A 22,453-nucleotide genomic window follows, 5' to 3' on the forward strand; every position below is an offset into this window, starting at 1 on the left:
CCCGGCAGTCGATGGAGGCACCGCGCTCACCGCACACGAAGCAGCTCTGCAGAGAGCGCAGCAGCCCCGTGGGTGACGTGCACTGGGCCTCCCCAGCCAGCCCCGCGTCCCCAGGAAAGGCCCCGGTGCCTCCCATCCCGCAGAGCCTCCTCGCGCATGAGGTTGCTGCCTGCGCTGGAGCCACCGGAGCTCCCGGGAGCGTCGTCGGAGCCGCTCGGAACGCGGCCTTTGTGTCCCGCGCCCCCGGCTGAGCCCTCCCGAGCCTCTGCGCGCACGGAGCTGCCGGCCCTGCCCCGGCCTCACCTTCTGGCTCGCAGCCTTGACTATGCGTTTGATATCTGCTGGGAGGAACCCGCAGATACCCTGGTCGTCTGCGCCGTGCTGCGCCAGCCCGGTGGTGAGATACTGGAAATGGGAGAGCGCCGGGGCTCAGCGGGGGCTCCGAGGGGCTGTTCCTGGGCCTGCTGGACACGGCTCGTCCCGCGGGACTGTCAGGGCCGCCTGTACGGGTGGCGGGTCCGCTGAGCAAGGCGGGAGCGTCCTGGGCGCCGCTCCGGTCCTGGGCGCCGCTCCGGTCCTGGCCGCGCTGCCTGGGGGCTGCTCTCGGGAGCCGGGGAGCTGGAAGCCAACGCGGATTCCGCTCGGCTGCTGGTTGCGGAGCTCGCCGCGTCTGATGGCGAGCTCGAGGGTGTCGCAGAGGCGGAGGGCGACGCGCGTGTTTGCCGGCTTCTTGAGCTGGAGCCGGGAGCACGAGCAGAGCTGGGAGCTGCCGCCGCTTCTGTGCTGGTGCTGGCGGCATCGGGCGGCTGTGGCTGCACCCTGGGGGCTGTGAGGGCAGGGGGACAGTGAGCGCCATGGCCGCGAGCCCCTGCCTGGCCCTGGCCCTGGCCCGAGCCCAGGGCCACGGGGCTTTGCCTCTTACCGGGGCCCAGGCCAGCACACTCATCGCACTCCCAGGTGTCCCTCGTTACTGCGGAGCAGCGCCGGTGCGTCCCCCTGGCTGCGCACGAGCTGCACAGGATGAGCTCCCAGGGCCTGGGCAAGCAAACGGGCTGGTGCTGTGGCAGCCGGGGCTGGCCACGATGCCGGCAGGGCGACCAAGGCCAAGGGAGCGGATCAGGGCAGTGCCCGGCCCCGCTCCGGCGCTGAGCGCCTGCTCGCGTCACGACGGCTTCCGCGGCCAGCCCGGCGGCTGCCAGAGGCAGCTTCGGTGCCCTACCCTCTTTCCTCCGCTCGCTGCCTCCCTCTACGATAGAGGCAGCGGCTGGCATCGCACTGGCTGTGCCGGTCGTACAGCTCCTCGTACCGGCCGTCCTCCCAGGCAGGGTTTCTGCAGGAAAAGGAAGGGGAGCTCGTGAGCCTTCCCCGCTCGCCTGGCTCCCATCCCGCCTCCAGCTCCGTGGGGAGCCCGGCATGAGGGCAGCAGGACACCAACTTGAACTGGACCAGGATCCCCATTCGGAGCATTTCTGGCAGGAATCTCCTCCTGTCGTTGCACCCGGGGCAGCGGAAGTGCCCGCGGCCCGCGCTGGTAGCCAGTCCCTGTGCAGAGAGCCAAGCGGCGCTAGCAGCAGCTGCTGCTGGGCCCTGGACGTGCCCCGGGACAGGCAAAACCTCCTACCTGGATACAGTCTCGGTGGAACCAGGCCCCTCTGCACGATGGGCACACCATGGTGCCAAAGGTGAGGCTGTCCTCCAGCTGCTCGAAGCAGATGATGCAGAGCGTTTCTGCATCAGGTGTCACGGGCACGCTCTGCTGCGGCCGGTGCTCCGAGCAGTAGGATCTGGGGCGAAGACGGTAGAGAGGAGCAGGGTGAGGAAGCGCTGGGGCTGCCAGGCTCCGCAGGGCGGGCAAAGGGGCCGCAGGAACCCTGCGCAGCCTGGTTCTGGTAGCCCCTCGCAGGGTCACGGGACGCACGGAGGCTCCTGCAGCCCTTACCTGTACTGATTGAAAAACTGCGTCAGGCAGCTGCTGTCCACGGCGCAGGGGAGGTGGAAGCTGCGGCCGCAGCCCTTCCCCCGGCAGTCGATGGAGGCACCGCGCTCGCCGCACACGAAGCAGCTCTGCAGAGAGCGCGGCAGCCCCGTGGGCGACGTGCGCTGGGCCTCCCCGGCCAGCCCCGCGTCCCCAGGAAAGGCCCCGGTGCCTCCCGTCCCGCAGAGCCTCCTCGCGCACGAGGTCGCTGCCTGCGCTGGAGCCGCCGGAGCTCCCGGGAGCATCGTCGGAGCCGCTCGGAACGCGGCCTTTGTGTCCCGCGCCCCCGGCTGAGCCCTCCCGAGCCTCTGCGCGCACGGAGCTGCCGGCCCTGCCCCGGCCTCACCTTCTGGCTCGCAGCCTTGACTATGCGTTTGATATCTGCTGGGAGGAACCCGCAGATACCCTGGTCGTCCGCGCCGCGCTGCGCCAGCCCAGTGGCGAGATACTGCAAACGGGAGAGCGCCGGGGCTCAGGGGGGGCTCCGAGGGGCTGTTCCTGGGCAGCACAGGAGCCCCCGGGCAGCTCACCAGGCAGCGCTCGTGGACGCAGAGGCCGTGCTTCCTGTGCCGCTTCCCGACGACGGTCTCGGGGACGTCGGCCCGGCGGCAGAGCACGCACGCTGCAGGGAGAGCGAAGGCGCCCGCCGCTCAGCACCCGGCAGCACGCGGGGCGCAGGGAGACGTGGGGACGGGCACGGCGCCCTCACCCTGCTCGCGAGAGTCAGGCGCCTTCCTCTTCATCCTGAAACTTGGGATTCTTGTCCACCAAAAACTCTGGAGAGTCCTAGCACTGACGCACTGGGGTTCTCTTCCAGATCTCCTCTGGTGACCCTGCGGTGACAGGGCTCCTGGGTGAGAGCGGGGCAGGGGAGCCTGGATCCGCCAGGCAGGGATCCCGTGACGGCCCCGCGAGGTCCGCGCCACCCCCGCCTCCCCAGCCCTCCGCTCGCGTGGCCTCCTTTCGCGTCCGCTCTCCGCTCCCCGCCGCCATCCGCTCGCATCCACTCGCCGACCTTCCCAAGCCGCTCGGAGGCGCTTCCTCCGAACTCAGCCTTGCTGGCGTCCAGCGGCCCCTTATGTGCTGCCCGCACGGCCGTGTCACAGGGTACCGCTGTGACACGGTGCTCGTGCAGCAGAGTCATGACACGGGCAGCTACAGGAACGATGGCCCCTGTGCCACAGGCAGTGACACCCATGCAGCCGGCCGGACAGCACCGCGGGATGAGCCCTGTGCCAACCGCTGGCTACGGCACCGGTGCCCTGCTGCCTGCAGAATAAATTCCCCCTGCCGTCCATGTGCAGGAAGATGAGCCGGGTCTTCCTCGGCCTCCTCCACCGCTGCCTGTCGCGGCGGCTTCTCCAGCGGGGCTGTCCGCTCTGCGGCTCTTGGCAAGAGCTCTCTCAGCAAGGCTGGGCTGCCAGGGTCCATCTTCCTCCCCAGCCTTGGCTTCTTTGCCTCTGCCCACAGGGTGCTCCTGGCTGGGGCTTTTTACTTGGAGGCCATGGCTGAGGAGCACCTGCGGGGCCAGCACAGGGTTACCGTCTGCCCCAAGGCCCGGGCAGAGCAGAGCAGGAGCCCAGAGACACAGAACTGTCCTTCCCCCATGTCCCGCTGGCCTGCACCTCCCTCTGCCCTCTCCTATACCCCATGGCCCCTGCCATGAGGGAGTGAGGCCAAGGCCGAGCAGGAAGCAGCACCTCTCTGCCAGCCACGCTTGCTCCAAACCATCTTGTCCCTGTCCCTCTGCTCGGCGGGGGCCCGAGCCCCACAGCCCCCTCTTGTTAGAGGGGATCCCTTCCCCAGAAGAAGCAGGGCTTGCCCAGGAGATAGATCCTGCTTGCCCACAGGAGCCATCGGGAAAGGCCTAGGGTGAAGCAATGTGGGCAGCAAGCTCTAGGATTCCAGGCTGCTAACCACTAAAGCAGGCATTTCCCCAGCAAGAGGCCCTTCAGCCTCACAAATTGTGAACCGCTTGGCACCGGTTCAGAGCGGCCGCGGCCTCCCGGCGCGGCTCGTGGGGCCCTGCCGCCCTCCCGCCGCCGTCGCCGGGCTGTGGCGCCGCGTGTCTTTGCGTTTGCCCTACAGAGACTCGGGTTTCCAAGCCGTGTGGCCCGTTCACCTCCAGAAACGCTCTCTGGGCCGTTACGTTGCATGGGGAACGCCTGGGCCATGGTACTGTGGCCATGCGGAGAGTGGCGGCTGTGCCTGGAGAAGCCCTGCGTCATGGGCAAAGGCGGCCTCCGGGGCAGGCACCAGCAACGTGAACAGCTCCCTGTGCGCGACGGCGGCCTGGGCTTCCCTGGCTCCTCAGCTCCCGCCGGCGTTCCTCAACCATAAAGGAGAGGGTAAAAGGAAAGGTGGAATTATTGCTGCAGGCCTTGAGGGCAGATGCTGCCTCCTGCAGCCATCTCTCCCTCCCACGCACCACTAGTGAGCCCGAGTCGAGCTTCTCCTCGGCACGAAGGGATCGTCCCTGCCAGGCTGGTTCAAAGCACTAAAGCCCTGTGGGCCGACAGCACCTGGTCGGTGCGGCAGACACTGGAGAGCTCAAGGCAGCTCTGAAGCTCCCAGATGTAGAGAGGGTCCAACGGAGAGCCACAAAGATGATTAAGGGGCTGGAGCATCTATCGTATGAGGAAAGAGTGAGCGAGCTGGGCCTGTTTAGCCTGGAGGAGAGAAGACTGGGAGGGGATGTGAGCAATACGTACAAGTTCCTGAGGGGAGAATGTAGGGAGGATGGGGCCAAACTCTTCTCGCTGATGGCCGGTGACAAGGGGAGCAAGTTGAGAGCCAGGCAGTTCCATCCCCATGTGAGGAAGAACTTCTCTGCTGTGAGGGTGCCAGAGCCCTGCAACAGGCTGCCCAGAGAGGCTGTGGAGTCTCCTTCTCTGGAGACCTTCAAGACCCGCCTGGATGCCACCATGTGCTCTGGGTGTGCCTGCTGGAACATTGGGGTTGGACTAGATGGTCTCTAGAGGTCCCTTCCAAGCTCAGCTGTTCTGGGATTCTGTGAAATATCCCCAGCTGAGCTCGGCAGGGTGCAAGTGTGCGGTCGCTCCAGGCCAGCCGCAGCCGCTGGTTTCTCCGCAGCGGGACGGGAGGTGACGGAAGGCAGAAGCACCCACACCACCTCCCTGTGAGCGCCCGAGGAGCCAGAGGCTGCCCGGAGCACAACTGCCCTCCCAAAGGCTCACGAACCCCTCGGGATTCACTAAGGACCCCAGCTCTGAAAGGCACCCAGCGAGGCCAGAGGCAGATGGGGAAGGGAGGGACGGGACTTGCAGAGGTCGGGTCCACCCCACTGCCCTCTGGTCGCAGGGCTGGGGACGCTGGAGCAGCAAGAGCGAGATGTGGCCTCCTGCCGGACAGGCCGGGGGGAAGCTGTGTGAGGCAGGGAAGCTCACTGAAAAGGTGGGCTCTGCCGCTGGGAACGGGCTGCAGCTGGGCCTCGTGCTGCGGAGCCGGCTCCAGCCCTAGCCCCCACAGGCATTGCGCTGCCCCCAGCTCCCTCTGAGCTCCTCTTCCTGCAGCCAGGACCTTAGCCTGCCAGGCTGGGCGTGCTCCACGGCCAGGGGACAGAGCTGGGTCCCGGGGCGTCAAGGGCGGAGTGCGGCTTTGCGTGACACCGAGGACACGGGAGCTTCTGCTCTAGCAACTGCCACGGCAGAAAGCTGGTGCAGGCGCAGCTCTGTGCCAGCACAGGTGGGCTCCACCTGGCCCAGCGAGCACCATGGCCCAGCCTGGAGAGCTGTCTGCTGTTAGCCCGTGCTTATCCCGGGAACTAAATGAATGAGGATGCAATAGCCAGTCCAGGACCCATGTGGTGCCCACCGTGAGACTGGTGCAGGCACCCGTTGTCTTCCCATCCCTTCTCTTTCCCCCGCAGCTCCTGCTTTCCCTCCCCACCACAATGCTAGAATTCTCCTCACAGAGGGTGGCCTCATCGTGCTCCTTCTAGAATGTTCCCTGGGAAGCCCTGCCACCCCCAAACGCTGCTCAGCCCCGTTGGAACAAAGCTCCAAGCCCAAAGTTCCCTGACTCTCAGGTCCCACCGGCGCCCTGGGCTCCGGCACAGCCGAGCCGGCCTCCTGAGGCCCCCAAGGCCAGAGAAACGGGGCCGAGGCCCTCGCCAGCTCCGGAGATGGTTTTGCCAAGAGCGGGATAGCAGACAGCCCCGCTGCAGCCCTCCTGCAAAGCAGCTGACGGGAAAGGTAGCGGCGGAGGAGGCCGAGGAAGAGCAGGCTCATCTGCCAGTACGTGGAGGACAGATAGAAACTTTATTGTGCAGGGGGCAGGGCACCGGTGCCACAGCTGGCGGTGGGCACACGGCTCGTCCCGCGGGGCTGTCAGGGCCGCCTGTACGGGTGGCGGGTCCGCTGTCCCGGTGGAACCAGGCCCCTCTGCACGATGGGCACGCCATGGTGCCAAAGGTGAGGCTGTCCTCCAGCTGCTCAAAGCAGATGATGCAGAGCGTTTCTGCACCAGGTGTCACGGGCACGCTCTGCTGCGGCCGGTGCTCCGAGCAGTAGGATCTGGGGCGAAGGCGGCAGAGAGGAGCAGGGTGAGGAAGTGCTGGGGCTGCCAGGCTCCGCAGGGCAGGCAGAGGGACCCCAGGAGCCCTGCGCAGCCTGACCCTGGCCCTGGTAGCCCCTCGCAGGGTCACGGGATGCACGGAGGCTCCTGCAGCCCTTACCTGTACTGCTTGAAAAACTGCGTCAGGCAGCTGCTGTCCACGGCGCAGGGGAGGTGGAAGCTGCGGCCGCAGCCCTTCCCCCGGCAGTCGATGGAGGCACCGCGCTCACCGGACACGAAGCAGCTCTGCAGAGAGTGCAGCAGCCCCGTGGGCGACGTGCGCTGGGCCTCCCCAGCCAGCCCCGCGTCCCCAGGAAAGGCCCCGGTGCCTCCCGTCCCGCAGAGCCTCCTCGCGCATGAGGTTGCTGCCTGCGCTGGAGCCACCGGAGCTCCCGGGAGCGTCGTCGGAGCCGCTCGGAACGCGGCCTTTGTGTCCCGCGCCCCCGGCTGAGCCCTCCCGAGCCTCTGCGCGCATGGAGCTGCCGGCCCTGCCCCGGCCTCACCTTCTGGCTCGCAGCCTTGACTATGCGTTTGATATCTGCTGGGAGGAACCCGCAGATACCCTGGTCGTCTGCGCCGTGCTGCGCCAGCCCGGTGGTGAGATACTGGAAATGGGAGAGCGCCGGGGCTCAGCGGGGGCTCCGAGGGGCTGTTCCTGGGCCTGCTGGACACGGCTCGTCCCGCGGGACTGTCAGGGCCGCCTGTACGGGTGGCGGGTCCGCTGAGCAAGGCGGGAGCGTCCTGGGCGCCGCTCCGGTCCTGGGCGCCGCTCCGGTCCTGGCCGCGCTGCCTGGGGGCTGCTCTCGGGAGCCGGGGAGCTGGAAGCCAACGTGGATTCCCCTCGGCTGCTGGTTACGGAGCTCGCCACGTCTGATGGCGAGCTCGAGGGTGTCGCAGAGGCGGAGGGCGACGTGCGTGTTTGCCGGCTTCTTGAGCTGGAGCCGGGAGCACGAGCAGAGCTGGGAGCTGCCGTCGCTCCTGCGCTGACGCTGGCGGCATCGGGCGGCTGTGGCTGCACCCTGGGGGCTGTGAGGGCAGAGGGACAGTGAGCGGCACGGCCGCGAGACCCTGCCTGGCCCTGGCCCGAGCCCGGGGCCGCGGGGCTTCGCCTCTTACCAGGGCCCAGGCCGGCACACTCATTGCACTCCCAGGTGTCCCTCGTTACTGCAGAGCAGCGCCGGTGCGTTCCCCTGGCTGCGCACAAGCTGCACAGGATGAGCTCCCAGGGCCTGGGCAAGCAAACGGGCTGGTGCTGTGGCAGCCGGGGCTGGCCGCGATGCCGGCAGGGCGACCAAGGCCAAGGGAGCGGATCAGGGCAGCGCCCGGCCCCGCTCCGGCGCTGAGCGCCTGCTCGCGGCACGACGGCCTCCGCGGCCAGCCCGGCGGCTGCCAGAGGCAGCTTCGGTGTCCTACCCTCTTTCCTCCACCCGCTGCCTCCCTCTACGATAGAGGCAGCGGCTGGCGTCGCACTGGCTGTGCCGGTCGTACAGCTCCTCGTACCGGCCGTCCTCCCAGGCAGGGTTTCTGCAGGAGAAGGAAGGGGAGCTCGTGAGCCTTCCCCGCTCGCCTGGCTCCCATCCCGCCTCCAGCTCCGTGGGGAGCCCGGCATGAGGGCAGCAGGACACCAACTTGAACTGGACCAGGATCCCCAGTCGGAGCATTTCCGGCAGGAATGTCCTCCTGTCGTTGCACCCGGGGCAGCGGAAGTGCTCGCGGCCCGCGCTGGTAGCCAGTCCCTGTGCAGAGAGCCAAGCGGCGCTAGCAGCAGCTGCTGCTGGGCCCTGGCCGTGCCCCGGGACAGGCAAAACCTCCTACCTGGATACAGTCCCAGTGGAACCAGGCCCCTCTGCACGATGGGCACACCATGGTGCCAAAGGCCCTGGCCCGAGCGCAGGGCGGCGGGGCTTTGCCTCTTACCAGGGCCCAGGCCGGCACACTCATTGCACTCCCAGGTGTCCCTCGTTACTGCAGAGCAGCGTCGGTGCGTTCCCCTGGCTGCTCATGAGCTGCACAGGATGAGCTCCCAGGGCCTGGGAAAGCAAACGGGCGGGAGGCACCGCACTCGCCGCACACGAAGCAGCTCTGCAGAGAGCGCGGCAGCCCCGTGGGCGACGTGCGCTGGGCCTCCCCGGCCAGCCCCGCGTCCCCAGGAAAGGCCCCGGTGCCTCCCGTCCCGCAGAGCCTCCTCGTGCACGAGGTCGCTGCCTGCGCTGGAGCCGCCGGAGCTCCCGGGAGCGTTGTCGGAGCCCCTCGGAATGCGGCCTTTGTGTCCCGCGCCCTCGGCTGAGCCCTCCCGAGCCTCTGCACGCACGGAGCTGCCGGCCCTGCCCCGGCCTCACCTTCTGGCTCGCAGCCTTAACACTACGCTTGATATCTGCCGGGAGGAACCTGCAGATACCCTCATCGCCCACGCCGCGCTGCGCCAGCCCGGTGGCGAGATACTGCAAACGGGACAGCACCGGGGCTCAGTGCGGGCTCCGAGGGGCTGTTCCTGGGCCTGCTGGACACGGCTAATCCCGTGGGGCTGTCAGGGCCGCCTATACGGGTGGCGGGTCCGCTGGGCAAGGCGGGAGTGTCCTGGGCACCGCTCTGGTCCTGGGCGCCGCTCCGGTCCTGGCTGCGCTGCCTGGGGGCTGCTCTCGGGAGCTGGGGAGCTGGAAGCCGACGCAGATTCCCCTCGGCTGCTGGTTACGGAGCTCGCCGCGTCTGATGGCGAGCTCGAGGGTGTCGCAGAGCCGGAGGGCGACGCGCGTGTTTGCCGGCTTCTCACTCTGGTGCTGGGAGCACGAGCAGAGCCGGGAGCTGCCGTCGCTCCTGCGCTGACGCTGGCGGCATCGGGCGGCTGTGGCTGCACCCTGGGGGCTGTGAGGGCAGAGGGACAGTGAGCGGCACGGCCGCGAGACCCTGCCTGGCCCTGGCCCGAGCCCGGGGCCGCGGGGCTTCGCCTCTTACCGGAGCCCAGGCCGGCACACTCATTGCACTCCCAGGTGTCCCTCGTTACTGCAGAGCAGCGCCGGTGCGTTCCCCTGGCTGCGCACAAGCTGCACAGGATGAGCTCCCAGGGCCTGGGCAAGCAAACGGGCTGGTGCTGTGGCAGCCGGGGCTGGCCGCGATGCCGGCAGGGCGACCAAGGCCAAGGGAGCGGATCAGGGCAGCGCCCGGCCCCGCTCCGGCGCTGAGCGCCTGCTCGCGGCACGACGGCCTCCGCGGCCAGCCCGGCGGCTGCCAGAGGCAGCTTCGGTGTCCTACCCTCTTTCCTCCACCCGCTGCCTCCCTCTACGATAGAGGCAGCGGCTGGCGTCGCACTGGCTGTGCCGGTCGTACAGCTCCTCGTACCGGCCGTCCTCCCAGGCAGGGTTTCTGCAGGAGAAGGAAGGGGAGCTCGTGAGCCTTCCCCGCTCGCCTGGCTCCCATCCCGCCTCCAGCTCCGTGGGGAGCCCGGCATGAGGGCAGCAGGACACCAACTTGAACTGGACCAGGATCCCCATTCGGAGCATTTCCGGCAGGAATGTCCTCCTGTCGTTGCACCCGGGGCAGCGGAAGTGCTCGCGGCCCGCGCTGGTAGCCAGTCCCTGTGCAGAGAGCCAAGCGGCGCTAGCAGCAGCTGCTGCTGGGCCCTGGCCGTGCCCCGGGACAGGCAAAACCTCCTACCTGGATACAGTCCCAGTGGAACCAGGCCCCTCTGCACGATGGGCACACCATGGTGCCAAAGGCCCTGGCCCGAGCGCAGGGCGGCGGGGCTTTGCCTCTTACCAGGGCCCAGGCCGGCACACTCATTGCACTCCCAGGTGTCCCTCGTTACTGCAGAGCAGCGTCGGTGCGTTCCCCTGGCTGCTCATGAGCTGCACAGGATGAGCTCCCAGGGCCTGGGAAAGCAAACGGGCGGGAGGCACCGCACTCGCCGCACACGAAGCAGCTCTGCAGAGAGCGCGGCAGCCCCGTGGGCGACGTGCGCTGGGCCTCCCCGGCCAGCCCCGCGTCCCCAGGAAAGGCCCCGGCGCCTCCCGTCCCGCAGAGCCTCCTCGTGCACGAGGTCGCTGCCTGCGCTGGAGCCGCCGGAGCTCCCGGGAGCGTTGTCGGAGCCCCTCGGAACGCGGCCTTTGTGTCCCGCGCCCTCGGCTGAGCCCTCCCGAGCCTCTGCACGCACGGAGCTGCCGGCCCTGCCCCGGCCTCACCTTCTGGCTCGCAGCCTTAACACTACGCTTGATATCTGCCGGGAGGAACCTGCAGATACCCTCATCGCCCACGCCGCGCTGCGCCAGCCCGGTGGCGAGATACTGCAAACGGGACAGCACCGGGGCTCAGTGCGGGCTCCGAGGGGCTGTTCCTGGGCCTGCTGGACACGGCTAATCCCGTGGGGCTGTCAGGGCCGCCTATACGGGTGGCGGGTCCGCTGGGCAAGGCGGGAGTGTCCTGGGCACCGCTCTGGTCCTGGGCGCCGCTCCGGTCCTGGCTGCGCTGCCTGGGGGCTGCTCTCGGGAGCTAGGGAGCTGGAAGCCGACGCAGATTCCCCTCGGCTGCTGGTTACGGAGCTCGCCGCGTCTGATGGCGAGCTCGAGGGTGTCACAGAGCCGGAGGGCGACGCGCGTGTTTGCCGGCTTCTCACTCTGGTGCTGGGAGCACGAGCAGAGCCGGGAGCTGCCGTCGCTCCTGCGCTGACGCTGGCGGCATCGGGCGGCTGTGGCTGCCCCCTGGGGGCTGTGAGGGCAGAGGGACAGTGAGCGGCACGGCCGCGAGACCCTGCCTGGCCCTGGCCCGAGCCCGGGGCCGCGGGGCTTCGCCTCTTACCAGGGCCCAGGCCGGCACACTCATTGCACTCCCAGGTGTCCCTCGTTACTGCGGAGCAGCGCCGGTGCGTTCCCCTGACTGCGCACAAGCTGCACAGGATGAGCTCCCAGGGCCTGGGCAAGCAAATGGGCTGGTGCTGTGGCAGCCGGGGCTGGCCGCGATGCCGGCAGGGCGACCAAGGCCAAGGGAGCGGATCAGGGCAGCGCCCGGCCCCGCTCCGGCGCTGAGCGCCTGCTCGTGGCACGACGGCCTCCGCGGCCAGCCCGGCGGCTGCCAGAGGCAGCTTCGGTGTCCTACCCTCTTTCCTCCACCCGCTGCCTCCCTCTACGATAGAGGCAGCGGCTGGCGTCGCACTGGCTGTGCCGGTCGTACAGCTCCTCGTACCGGCCGTCCTCCCAGGCAGGGTTTCTGCAGGAGAAGGAAGGGGAGCTCGTGAGCCTTCCCCGCTCGCCTGGCTCCCATCCCGCCTCCAGCTCCGTGGGGAGCCCGGCATGAGGGCAGCAGGACACCAACTTGAACTGGACCAGGATCCCCAGTCGGAGCATTTCCGGCAGGAATGTCCTCCTGTCGTTGCACCCGGGGCAGCGGAAGTGCTCGCGGCCCGCGCTGGTAGCCAGTCCCTGTGCAGAGAGCCAAGCGGCACTAGCAGCAGCTGCTGCTGGGCCCTGGACGTGCCCCGGGACAGGCGAAACCTCCTACCTGGATACAGTCCCGGTGGAACCAGGCCCCTCTGCACGATGGGCACACCATGGTGCCAAAGGCCCTGGCCCGAGCCCAGGGCGGCGGGGCTTTGCCTCTTACCAGGGCCCAGGCCGGCACACTCGTCGCACTCCGAGGTGTCCCTCGTTACTGCAGAGCAGCGTCGGTGCGTTCCCCTGGCTGCTCATGAGCTGCACAGGATGAGCTCCCAGGGCCTGGGAAAGCAAACGGGCCGGAGGCACCGCACTCGCCGCACACGAAGCAGCTCTGCAGAGAGCGCGGCAGCCCCGTGGGTGACGTGCGCTGGGCCTCCCCGGCCAGCCCCGCGTCCCCAGGAAAGGCCCCGGTGCCTCCCGTCCCGCAGAGCCTCCTCGTGCACGAGGTCGCTGCCTGCGCTGGAGCCGCCGGAGCTCCCGGGAGCGTTGTCGGAGCCCCTCGGAACGCAGCCTTTGTGTCCCGCGCCCTCGGCTGAGCCCTCCCGAGCCTCTGCACGCACGGAGCTGCCGGCCCTGCCCCGGCCTCACCTTCTGGCTCGCAGCCTTAACACTACGCTTGATATCTGCCGGGAGGAACCTGCAGATACCCTCATCGCCCACGCCGCGCTGCGCCAGCCCGGTGGCGAGATACTGCAAACGGGACAGCACCGGGGCTCAGTGCGGGCTCCGAGGGGCTGTTCTTGGCCTGCTGGACATGGCTTGTCCCGCGGGGCTGTCAGGGCCGCCTATACGGGTGGCGGGTCCGCTGGGCAAGGCGGGAGCGTCCTGGGCGCCGCTCCGGTCCTGGGCGCCGCTCCAGTCCTGGCCGCGCTGCCTGGGGGCTGCTCTCGGGAGCCGGGGAGCTGGAAGGCGACGCGGATTCCCCTCGGCTGCTGGTTACGGAGCTCGCCACGTCTGATGGCGAGCTCGAGGGTGTCACAGAGCCGGAGGGCGACGCGCGTGTTTGCCGGCTTCTCACTCTGGTGCTGGGAGCACAAGCAGAGCCAGGAGCTGCCACCGCTCCTGCACTGATGCTGGCGGCATCGGGCGGCTGTGGCTGCACCCTGGGGGCTGTGAGGGCAGAGGGACAGTGAGCGGCACGGCCGCGAGACCCTGCCTGGCCCTGGCCCTGGCCCGAGCCCGGGGCCGCAGGGCTTCGCCTCTTACCGGGGCCCAGGCCAGCACACTCATTGCACTCCCAGGTGTCCCTCGTTACTGCGGAGCAGCGCCGGTGCGTTCCCCTGGCTGCGCACGAGCTGCACAGGATGAGCTCCCAGGGCCTGGGCAAGCAAACGGGCTGGTGCTGTGGCAGCCGGGGCTGGCCACGATGCCGGCAGGGCGACCAAGGCCAAGGGAGCGGATCAGGGCAGCGCCCGGCCCCGCTCCGGCGCTGAGCGCCTGCTCGCGGCGCGACAGCCTCCGCGGCCATCCCGGCGGCTGCCAGAGGCAGCTTCGGTGCCCTACCCTCTTTCCTCCGCCCGCTGCCTCCCTCTACGATAGAGGCAGCGGCTGGCATCGCACTGGCTGTGCCGGTCGTACAGCTCCTCGTACCGGCCGTCCTCCCAGGCAGGGTTTCTGCAGGAGAAGGAAGGGGAGCTCGTGAGCCTTCCCCGCTCGCCTGGCTCCCATCCCGCCTCCAGCTCCGTGGGGAGCCCGGCATGAGGGCAGCAGGACACCAACTTGAACTGGACCAGGATCCCCATTCGGAGCATTTCCGGCAGGAATGTCCTCCTGTCGTTGCACCCGGGGCAGCGGAAGTGCTCGCGGCCCGCGCTGGTAGCCAGTCCCTGTGCAGAGAGCCAAGCGGCGCTAGCAGCAGCTGCTGCTGGGCCCTGGCCGTGCCCCGGGACAGGCGAAACCTCCTACCTGGATACAGTCCCAGTGGAACCAGGCCCCTCTGCACGATGGGCACACCATGGTGCCAAAGGCCCTGGCCCGAGCCCAGGGCGGCGGGGCTTTGCCTCTTACCAGGGCCCAGGCCGGCACACTCGTCGCACTCCCAGGTGTCCCTCGTTACTGCAGAGCAGCGTCGGTGCGTTCCCCTGGCTGCTCATGAGCTGCACAGGATGAGCTCCCAGGGCCTGGGAAAGCAAACGGGCGGGAGGCACCGCACTCGCCGCACACGAAGCAGCTCTGCAGAGAGCGCGGCAGCCCCGTGGGTGACGTGCGCTGGGCCTCCCCGGCCAGCCCCGCGTCCCCAGGAAAGGCCCCGGTGCCTCCCGTCCCGCAGAGCCTCCTCGTGCACGAGGTCGCTGCCTGCGCTGGAGCCGCCGGAGCTCCCGGGAGCGTCGTCGGAGCCCCTCGGAACGCGGCCTTTGTGTCCCGCGCCCTCGGCTGAGCCCTCCCGAGCCTCTGCACGCACGGAGCTGCCGGCCCTGCCCCGGCCTCACCTTCTGGCTCGCAGCCTTAACACTATGCTTGATATCTGCCGGGAGGAACCTGCAGATACCCTCATCGCCCACGCCGCGCTGCGCCAGCCCGGTGGCGAGATACTGCAAACGGGACAGCACCGGGGCTCAGTGCGGGCTCCGAGGGGCTGTTCCTGGGCCTGCTGGACATGGCTTGTCCCGCGCGGCTGTCAGGGCCGCCTATACGGGTGGCGGGTCCGCTGGGCAAGGCGGGAGTGTCCTGGGCGCCGCTCCGGTCCTGGGCGCCGCTCCGGTCCTGGCCGCGCTGCCTGGGGGCTGCTCTCGGGAGCCGGGGAGCTGGAAGCCGACGTGGATTCCCCTCGGCTGCTGGTTACGGAGCTCGCCACGTCTGATGGCGAGCTCGAGGGTGTCACAGAGCCGGAGGGCGACGCGCGTGTTTGCCGGCTTCTCACTCTGGTGCTGGGAGCACAAGCAGAGCCAGGAGCTGCCACCGCTCCTGCACTGATGCTGGCGGCATCGGGCGGCTGTGGCTGCACCCTGGGGGCTGTGAGGGCAGAGGGACAGTGAGCGGCACGGCCGCGAGACCCTGCCTGGCCCTGGCCCGAGCCCGGGGCCGCGGGGCTTCGCCTCTTACCGGAGCCCAGGCCGGCACACTCATTGCACTCCCAGGTGTCCCTCGTTACTGCGGAGCAGCGCCGGTGCGTCCCCCTGACTGCGCACAAGCTGCACAGGATGAGCTCCCAGGGCCTGGGCAAGCAAACGGGCTGGTGCTGTGGCAGCCGGGGCTGGCCGCGATGCCGGCAGGGCGACCAAGGCCAAGGGAGCGGATCAGGGCAGCGCCCGGCCCCGCTCCGGCGCTGAGCGCCTGCTCGCGTCACGACGGCCTCCGCGGCCAGTCCAGCGGCTGCCAGAGGCAGCTTCGGTGCCCTACCCTCTTTCCTCCACCCGCTGCCTCCCTCTACGATAGAGGCAGCGGCTGGCGTCGCACTGGCTGTGCCGGTCGTACAGCTCCTCGTACCGGCCGTCCTCCCAGGCAGGGTTTCTGCAGGAGAAGGAAGGGGAGCTCGTGAGCCTTCCCCGCTCGCCTGGCTCCCATCCCGCCTCCAGCTCCGTGGGGAGCCCGGCATGAGGGCAGCAGGACACCAACTTGAACTGGACCAGGATCCCCATTCGGAGCATTTCCGGCAGGAATGTCCTCCTGTCGTTGCACCCGGGGCAGCGGAAGTGCTCGCGGCCCGCGCTGGTAGCCAGTCCCTGTGCAGAGAGCCAAGCGGCGCTAGCAGCAGCTGCTGCTGGGCCCTGGCCGTGCCCCGGGACAGGCGAAACCTCCTACCTGGATACAGTCCCAGTGGAACCAGGCCCCTCTGCACGATGGGCACACCATGGTGCCAAAGGCCCTGGCCCGAGCCCAGGGCGGCGGGGCTTTGCCTCTTACCAGGGCCCAGGCCGGCACACTCGTCGCACTCCCAGGTGTCCCTCGTTACTGCAGAGCAGCGTCGGTGCGTTCCCCTGGCTGCTCATGAGCTGCACAGGATGAGCTCCCAGGGCCTGGGAAAGCAAACGGGCGGGAGGCACCGCACTCGCCGCACACGAAGCAGCTCTGCAGAGAGCGCGGCAGCCCCGTGGGCGACGTGCGCTGGGCCTCCCCGGCCAGCCCCGCGTCCCCAGGAAAGGCCCCGGTGCCTCCCGTCCCGCAGAGCCTCCTCGTGCACGAGGTCGCTGCCTGCGCTGGAGCCGCCGGAGCTCCCGGGAGCGTTGTCGGAGCCCCTCGGAACGCGGCCTTTGTGTCCCGCGCCCTCGGCTGAGCCCTCCCGAGCCTCTGCACGCACAGAGCTGCCGGCCCTGCCCCGGCCTCACCTTCTGGCTCGCAGCCTTAACACTACGCTTGATATCTGCCGGGAGGAACCTGCAGATACCCTCATCGCCCACGCCGCGCTGCGCCAGCCCGGTGGCGAGATACTGCAAACGGGACAGCACCGGGGCTCAGTGCGGGCTCCGAGGGGCTGTTCCTGGGCCTGCTGGACACGGCTAATCCCGTGGGGCTGTCAGGGCCGCCTATACGGGTGGCGGGTCCGCTGGGCAAGGCGGGAGTGTCCTGGGCACCGCTCTGGTCCTGGGCGCCGCTCCGGTCCTGGCCGCGCTGCCTGGGGGCTGCTCTCGGGAGCCGGGGAGCTGGAAGCCGACGCAGATTCCCCTCGGCTGCTGGTTACGGAGCTCGCCGCGTCTGATGGCGAGCTCGAGGGTGTCACAGAGCCGGAGGGCGACGCGCGTGTTTGCCGGCTTCTCACTCTGGTGCTGGGAGCACGAGCAGAGCCGGGAGCTGCCGTCGCTCCTGCGCTGACGCTAGCGGCATCGGGCGGCTGTGGCTGCACCCTGGGGGCTGTGAGGGCAGAGGGACAGTGAGCGGCACGGCCGCGAGACCCTGCCTGGCCCTGGCCCGAGCCCGGGGCCGCGGGGCTTCGCCTCTTACCAGGGCCCAGGCCGGCACACTCATTGCACTCCCAGGTGTCCCTCGTTAGTGCGGAGCAGCGCCGGTGCGTTCCCCTGACTGCGCACAAGCTGCACAGGATGAGCTCCCAGGGCCTGGGCAAGCAAACGGGCTGGTGCTGTGGCAGCCGGGGCTGGCCGCGATGCCGGCAGGGCGACCAAGGCCAAGGGAGCGGATCAGGGCAGTGCCCGGCCCCGCTCCGGCGCTGAGCGCCTGCTCGCGGCGCGACGGCCTCCGCGGCCAGCCCGGCGGCTGCCAGAGGCAGCTTCGGTGTCCTACCCTCTTTCCTCCACCCGCTGCCTCCCTCTACGATAGAGGCAGCGGCTGGCGTCGCACTGGCTGTGCCGGTCGTACAGCTCCTCGTACCGGCCGTCCTCCCAGGCAGGGTTTCTGCAGGAGAAGGAAGGGGAGCTCGTGAGCCTTCCCTGCTCGCCTGGCTCCCATCCCGCCTCCAGCTCCGTGGGGAGCCCGGCATGAGGGCAGCAGGACACCAACTTGAACTGGACCAGGATCCCCATTCGGAGCATTTCCGGCAGGAATGTCCTCCTGTCGTTGCACCCGGGGCAGCGGAAGTGCTCGCGGCCCGCGCTGGTAGCCAGTCCCTGTGCAGAGAGCCAAGCGGCGCTAGCAGCAGCTGCTGCTGGGCCCTGGCCGTGCCCCGGGACAGGCGAAACCTCCTACCTGGATACAGTCCCAGTGGAACCAGGCCCCTCTGCACGATGGGCACACCATGGTGCCAAAGGTCCTGGCCCGAGCCCAGGGCGGCGGGGCTTTGCCTCTTACCAGGGCCCAGGCCGGCACACTCGTCGCACTCCCAGGTGTCCCTCGTTACTGCAGAGCAGCGTCGGTGCGTTCCCCTGGCTGCTCATGAGCTGCACAGGATGAGCTCCCAGGGCCTGGGAAAGCAAACGGGCGGGAGGCACCGCACTCGCCGCACACGAAGCAGCTCTGCAGAGAGCGCGGCAGCCCCGTGGGTGACGTGCGCTGGGCCTCCCCGGCCAGCCCCGCGTCCCCAGGAAAGGCCCCGGTGCCTCCCGTCCCGCAGAGCCTCCTCGCGCATGAGGTCGCTGCCTGCGCTGGAGCCGCCGGAGCTCCCGGGAGCGTTGTCGGAGCCCCTCGGAACGCGGCCTTTGTGTCCCGCGCCCTCGGCTGAGCCCTCCCGAGCCTCTGCACGCACGGAGCTGCCGGCCCTGCCCCGGCCTCACCTTCTGGCTCGCAGCCTTAACACTACGCTTGATATCTGCCGGGAGGAACCTGCAGATACCCTCATCGCCCACGCCGCGCTGCGCCAGCCCGGTGGCGAGATACTGCAAACGGGACAGCACCGGGGCTCAGTGCGGGCTCCGAGGGGCTGTTCTTGGCCTGCTGGACATGGCTTGTCCCGCGGGGCTGTCAGGGCCGCCTATACGGGTGGCGGGTCCGCTGGGCAAGGCGGGAGCGTCCTGGGCGCCGCTCCGGTCCTGGGCGCCGCTCCGGTCCTGGCCGCGCTGCCTGGGGGCTGCTCTCGGGAGCCGGGGAGCTGGAAGCCGACGCGGATTCCCCTCGGCTGCTGGTTACGGAGCTCGCCACGTCTGATGGCGAGCTCGAGGGTGTCACAGAGCCGGAGGGCGACGCGCGTTTTTGCCGGCTTCTCACTCTGGTGCTGGGAGCACAAGCAGAGCCAGGAGCTGCCACCGCTCCTGCACTGATGCTGGCGGCATCGGGCGGCTGTGGCTGCACCCTGGGGGCTGTGAGGGCAGAGGGACAGTGAGCGGCACGGCCGCGAGACCCTGCCTGGCCCTGGCCGAAGCCCGGGGCCGCGGGGCTTCGCCTCTTACCGGAGCCCAGGCCGGCACACTCATCGCACTCCCAGGTGTCCCTCGTTACTGCGGAGCAGCGCCGGTGCGTTCCCCTGGCTGCGCACGAGCTGCACAGGATGAGCTCCCAGGGCCTGGGCAAGCAAACGGGCTGGTGCTGTGGCAGCCGGGGCTGGCCACGATGCCGGCAGGGCGACCAAGGCCAAGGGAGCGGATCAGGGCAGCGCCCGGCCCCGCTCCGGCGCTGAGCGCCTGCTCGCGGCGCGACAGCCTCCGCGGCCATCCCGGCGGCTGCCAGAGGCAGCTTCGGTGCCCTACCCTCTTTCCTCCGCCCGCTGCCTCCCTCTACGATAGAGGCAGCGGCTGGCATCGCACTGGCTGTGCCGGTCGTACAGCTCCTCGTACCGGCCGTCCTCCCAGGCAGGGTTTCTGCAGGAGAAGGAAGGGGAGCTCGTGAGCCTTCCCCGCTCGCCTGGCTCCCATCCCGCCTCCAGCTCCGTGGGGAGCCCGGCATGAGGGCAGCAGGACACCAACTTGAACTGGACCAGGATCCCCATTCGGAGCATTTCCGGCAGGAATGTCCTCCTGTCGTTGCACCCGGGGCAGCGGAAGTGCTCGCGGCCCGCGCTGGTAGCCAGTCCCTGTGCAGAGAGCCAAGCGGCGCTAGCAGCAGCTGCTGCTGGGCCCTGGCCGTGCCCCGGGACAGGCGAAACCTCCTACCTGGATACAGTCCCAGTGGAACCAGGCCCCTCTGCACGATGGGCACACCATGGTGCCAAAGGCCCTGGCCCGAGCCCAGGGCGGCGGGGCTTTGCCTCTTACCAGGGCCCAGGCCGGCACACTCGTCGCACTCCCAGGTGTCCCTCGTTACTGCAGAGCAGCGTCGGTGCGTTCCCCTGGCTGCTCATGAGCTGCACAGGATGAGCTCCCAGGGCCTGGGAAAGCAAACGGGCGGGAGGCACCGCACTCGCCGCACACGAAGCAGCTCTGCAGAGAGCGCGGCAGCCCCGTGGGTGACGTGCGCTGGGCCTCCCCGGCCAGCCCCGCGTCCCCAGGAAAGGCCCCGGTGCCTCCCGTCCCGCAGAGCCTCCTCGTGCACGAGGTCGCTGCCTGCGCTGGAGCCGCCGGAGCTCCCGGGAGCGTCGTCGGAGCCCCTCGGAACGCGGCCTTTGTGTCCCGCGCCCTCGGCTGAGCCCTCCCGAGCCTCTGCACGCACGGAGCTGCCGGCCCTGCCCCGGCCTCACCTTCTGGCTCGCAGCCTTAACACTATGCTTGATATCTGCCGGGAGGAACCTGCAGATACCCTCATCGCCCACGCCGCGCTGCGCCAGCCCGGTGGCGAGATACTGCAAACGGGACAGCACCGGGGCTCAGTGCGGGCTCCGAGGGGCTGTTCCTGGGCCTGCTGGACATGGCTTGTCCCGCGCGGCTGTCAGGGCCGCCTATACGGGTGGCGGGTCCGCTGGGCAAGGCGGGAGTGTCCTGGGCACCGCTCCGGTCCTGGGCGCCGCTCCGGTCCTGGCCGCGCTGCCTGGGGGCTGCTCTCGGGAGCCGGGGAGCTGGAAGCCGACGCGGATTCCCCTCGGCTGCTGGTTACGGAGCTCGCCACGTCTGATGGCGAGCTCGAGGGTGTCACAGAGCCGGAGGGCGACGCGCGTGTTTGCCGGCTTCTCACTCTGGTGCTGGGAGCACAAGCAGAGCCAGGAGCTGCCACCGCTCCTGCACTGATGCTGGCGGCATCGGGCGGCTGTGGCTGCACCCTGGGGGCTGTGAGGGCAGAGGGACAGTGAGCGGCACGGCCGCGAGACCCTGCCTGGCCCTGGCCCGAGCCCGGGGCCGCGGGGCTTCGCCTCTTACCAGGGCCCAGGCCGGCACACTCATTGCACTCCCAGGTGTCCCTCGTTAGTGCGGAGCAGCACCGGTGCGTTCCCCTGACTGCGCACAAGCTGCACAGGATGAGCTCCCAGGGCCTGGGCAAGCAAACGGGCTGGTGCTGTGGCAGCCGGGGCTGGCCGCGATGCCGGCAGGGCGACCAAGGCCAAGGGAGCGGATCAGGGCAGTGCCCGGCCCCGCTCCGGCGCTGAGCGCCTGCTCGCGGCGCGACGGCCTCCGCGGCCAGCCCGGCGGCTGCCAGAGGCAGCTTCGGTGTCCTACCCTCTTTCCTCCACCCGCTGCCTCCCTCTACGATAGAGGCAGCGGCTGGCGTCGCACTGGCTGTGCCGGTCGTACAGCTCCTCGTACCGGCCGTCCTCCCAGGCAGGGTTTCTGCAGGAGAAGGAAGGGGAGCTCGTGAGCCTTCCCCGCTCGCCTGGCTCCCATCCCGCCTCCAGCTCCGTGGGGAGCCCGGCATGAGGGCAGCAGGACACCAACTTGAACTGGACCAGGATCCCCATTCGGAGCATTTCCGGCAGGAATGTCCTCCTGTCGTTGCACCCGGGGCAGCGGAAGTGCTCGCGGCCCGCGCTGGTAGCCAGTCCCTGTGCAGAGAGCCAAGCGGCGCTAGCAGCAGCTGCTGCTGGGCCCTGGCCGTGGCCGCCGGGACAGGCGAAACCTCCTACCTGGATACAGTCCCAGTGGAACCAGGCCCCTCTGCACGATGGGCACACCATGGTGCCAAAGGTCCTGGCCCGAGCCCAGGGCGGCGGGGCTTTGCCTCTTACCAGGGCCCAGGCCGGCACACTCGTCGCACTCCCAGGTGTCCCTCGTTACTGCAGAGCAGCGTCGGTGCGTTCCCCTGGCTGCTCATGAGCTGCACAGGATGAGCTCCCAGGGCCTGGGAAAGCAAACGGGCGGGAGGCACCGCACTCGCCGCACACGAAGCAGCTCTGCAGAGAGCGCGGCAGCCCCGTGGGTGACGTGCGCTGGGCCTCCCCGGCCAGCCCCGCGTCCCCAGGAAAGGCCCCGGTGCCTCCCGTCCCGCAGAGCCTCCTCGCGCATGAGGTCGCTGCCTGCGCTGGAGCCGCCGGAGCTCCCGGGAGCGTTGTCGGAGCCCCTCGGAACGCGGCCTTTGTGTCCCGCGCCCTCGGCTGAGCCCTCCCGAGCCTCTGCACGCACGGAGCTGCCGGCCCTGCCCCGGCCTCACCTTCTGGCTCGCAGCCTTAACACTACGCTTGATATCTGCCGGGAGGAACCTGCAGATACCCTCATCGCCCACGCCGCGCTGCGCCAGCCCGGTGGCGAGATACTGCAAACGGGACAGCACCGGGGCTCAGTGCGGGCTCCGAGGGGCTGTTCTTGGCCTGCTGGACATGGCTTGTCCCGCGGGGCTGTCAGGGCCGCCTATACGGGTGGCGGGTCCGCTGGGCAAGGCGGGAGCGTCCTGGGCGCCGCTCCGGTCCTGGGCGCCGCTCCGGTCCTGGCCGCGCTGCCTGGGGGCTGCTCTCGGGAGCCGGGGAGCTGGAAGCCGACGCGGATTCCCCTCGGCTGCTGGTTACGGAGCTCGCCACGTCTGATGGCGAGCTCGAGGGTGTCACAGAGCCGGAGGGCGACGCGCGTTTTTGCCGGCTTCTCACTCTGGTGCTGGGAGCACAAGCAGAGCCAGGAGCTGCCACCGCTCCTGCACTGATGCTGGCGGCATCGGGCGGCTGTGGCTGCACCCTGGGGGCTGTGAGGGCAGAGGGACAGTGAGCGGCACGGCCGCGAGACCCTGCCTGGCCCTGGCCGAAGCCCGGGGCCGCGGGGCTTCGCCTCTTACCGGAGCCCAGGCCGGCACACTCATCGCACTCCCAGGTGTCCCTCGTTACTGCGGAGCAGCGCCGGTGCGTTCCCCTGGCTGCGCACGAGCTGCA

The 22,453-nt window shown here is 69.5% G+C and overlaps 1 protein-coding gene and 3 pseudogenes across 1 annotated transcript; all 4 read right to left on the reverse strand.

The window, feature by feature from the left end:
- Nucleotides 1-491: 491 nt before the first annotated feature.
- On the reverse strand, nucleotides 492-2,718 carry LOC148594993 (E3 ubiquitin-protein ligase PHF7-like). The gene is made up of 9 exons (XM_088522845.1): nucleotides 2,685-2,718; nucleotides 2,506-2,597; nucleotides 2,322-2,423; nucleotides 1,940-2,064; nucleotides 1,622-1,784; nucleotides 1,436-1,542; nucleotides 1,220-1,330; nucleotides 923-1,035; nucleotides 492-826 (listed from the first exon to the last, which is right to left on the reverse strand). Exons 1-9 carry the CDS (start codon nucleotides 2,716-2,718, stop codon nucleotides 492-494), a joined length of 1,182 nt encoding a protein of 393 aa, XP_088378971.1.
- Nucleotides 2,719-16,724: 14,006 nt separating this feature from the next.
- LOC148594994 (uncharacterized) lies at nucleotides 16,725-18,139 on the reverse strand (annotated as a pseudogene).
- A 61-nt stretch (nucleotides 18,140-18,200) lies between these two features.
- On the reverse strand, nucleotides 18,201-19,974 carry LOC148594995 (E3 ubiquitin-protein ligase PHF7-like; annotated as a pseudogene).
- Nucleotides 19,975-20,035: 61 nt separating this feature from the next.
- On the reverse strand, nucleotides 20,036-21,812 carry LOC148594996 (uncharacterized; annotated as a pseudogene).
- Between the last annotated feature and the right edge of the window lie 641 nt (nucleotides 21,813-22,453).

This window comes from Tinamus guttatus, unplaced genomic scaffold (assembly GCF_059628265.1).
Source record: "Tinamus guttatus ecotype Peru unplaced genomic scaffold, ASM5962826v1 Tinamus_guttatus_pri_ptg000169l, whole genome shotgun sequence".
Lineage (NCBI taxonomy): Eukaryota > Metazoa > Chordata > Aves > Tinamiformes > Tinamidae > Tinamus > Tinamus guttatus.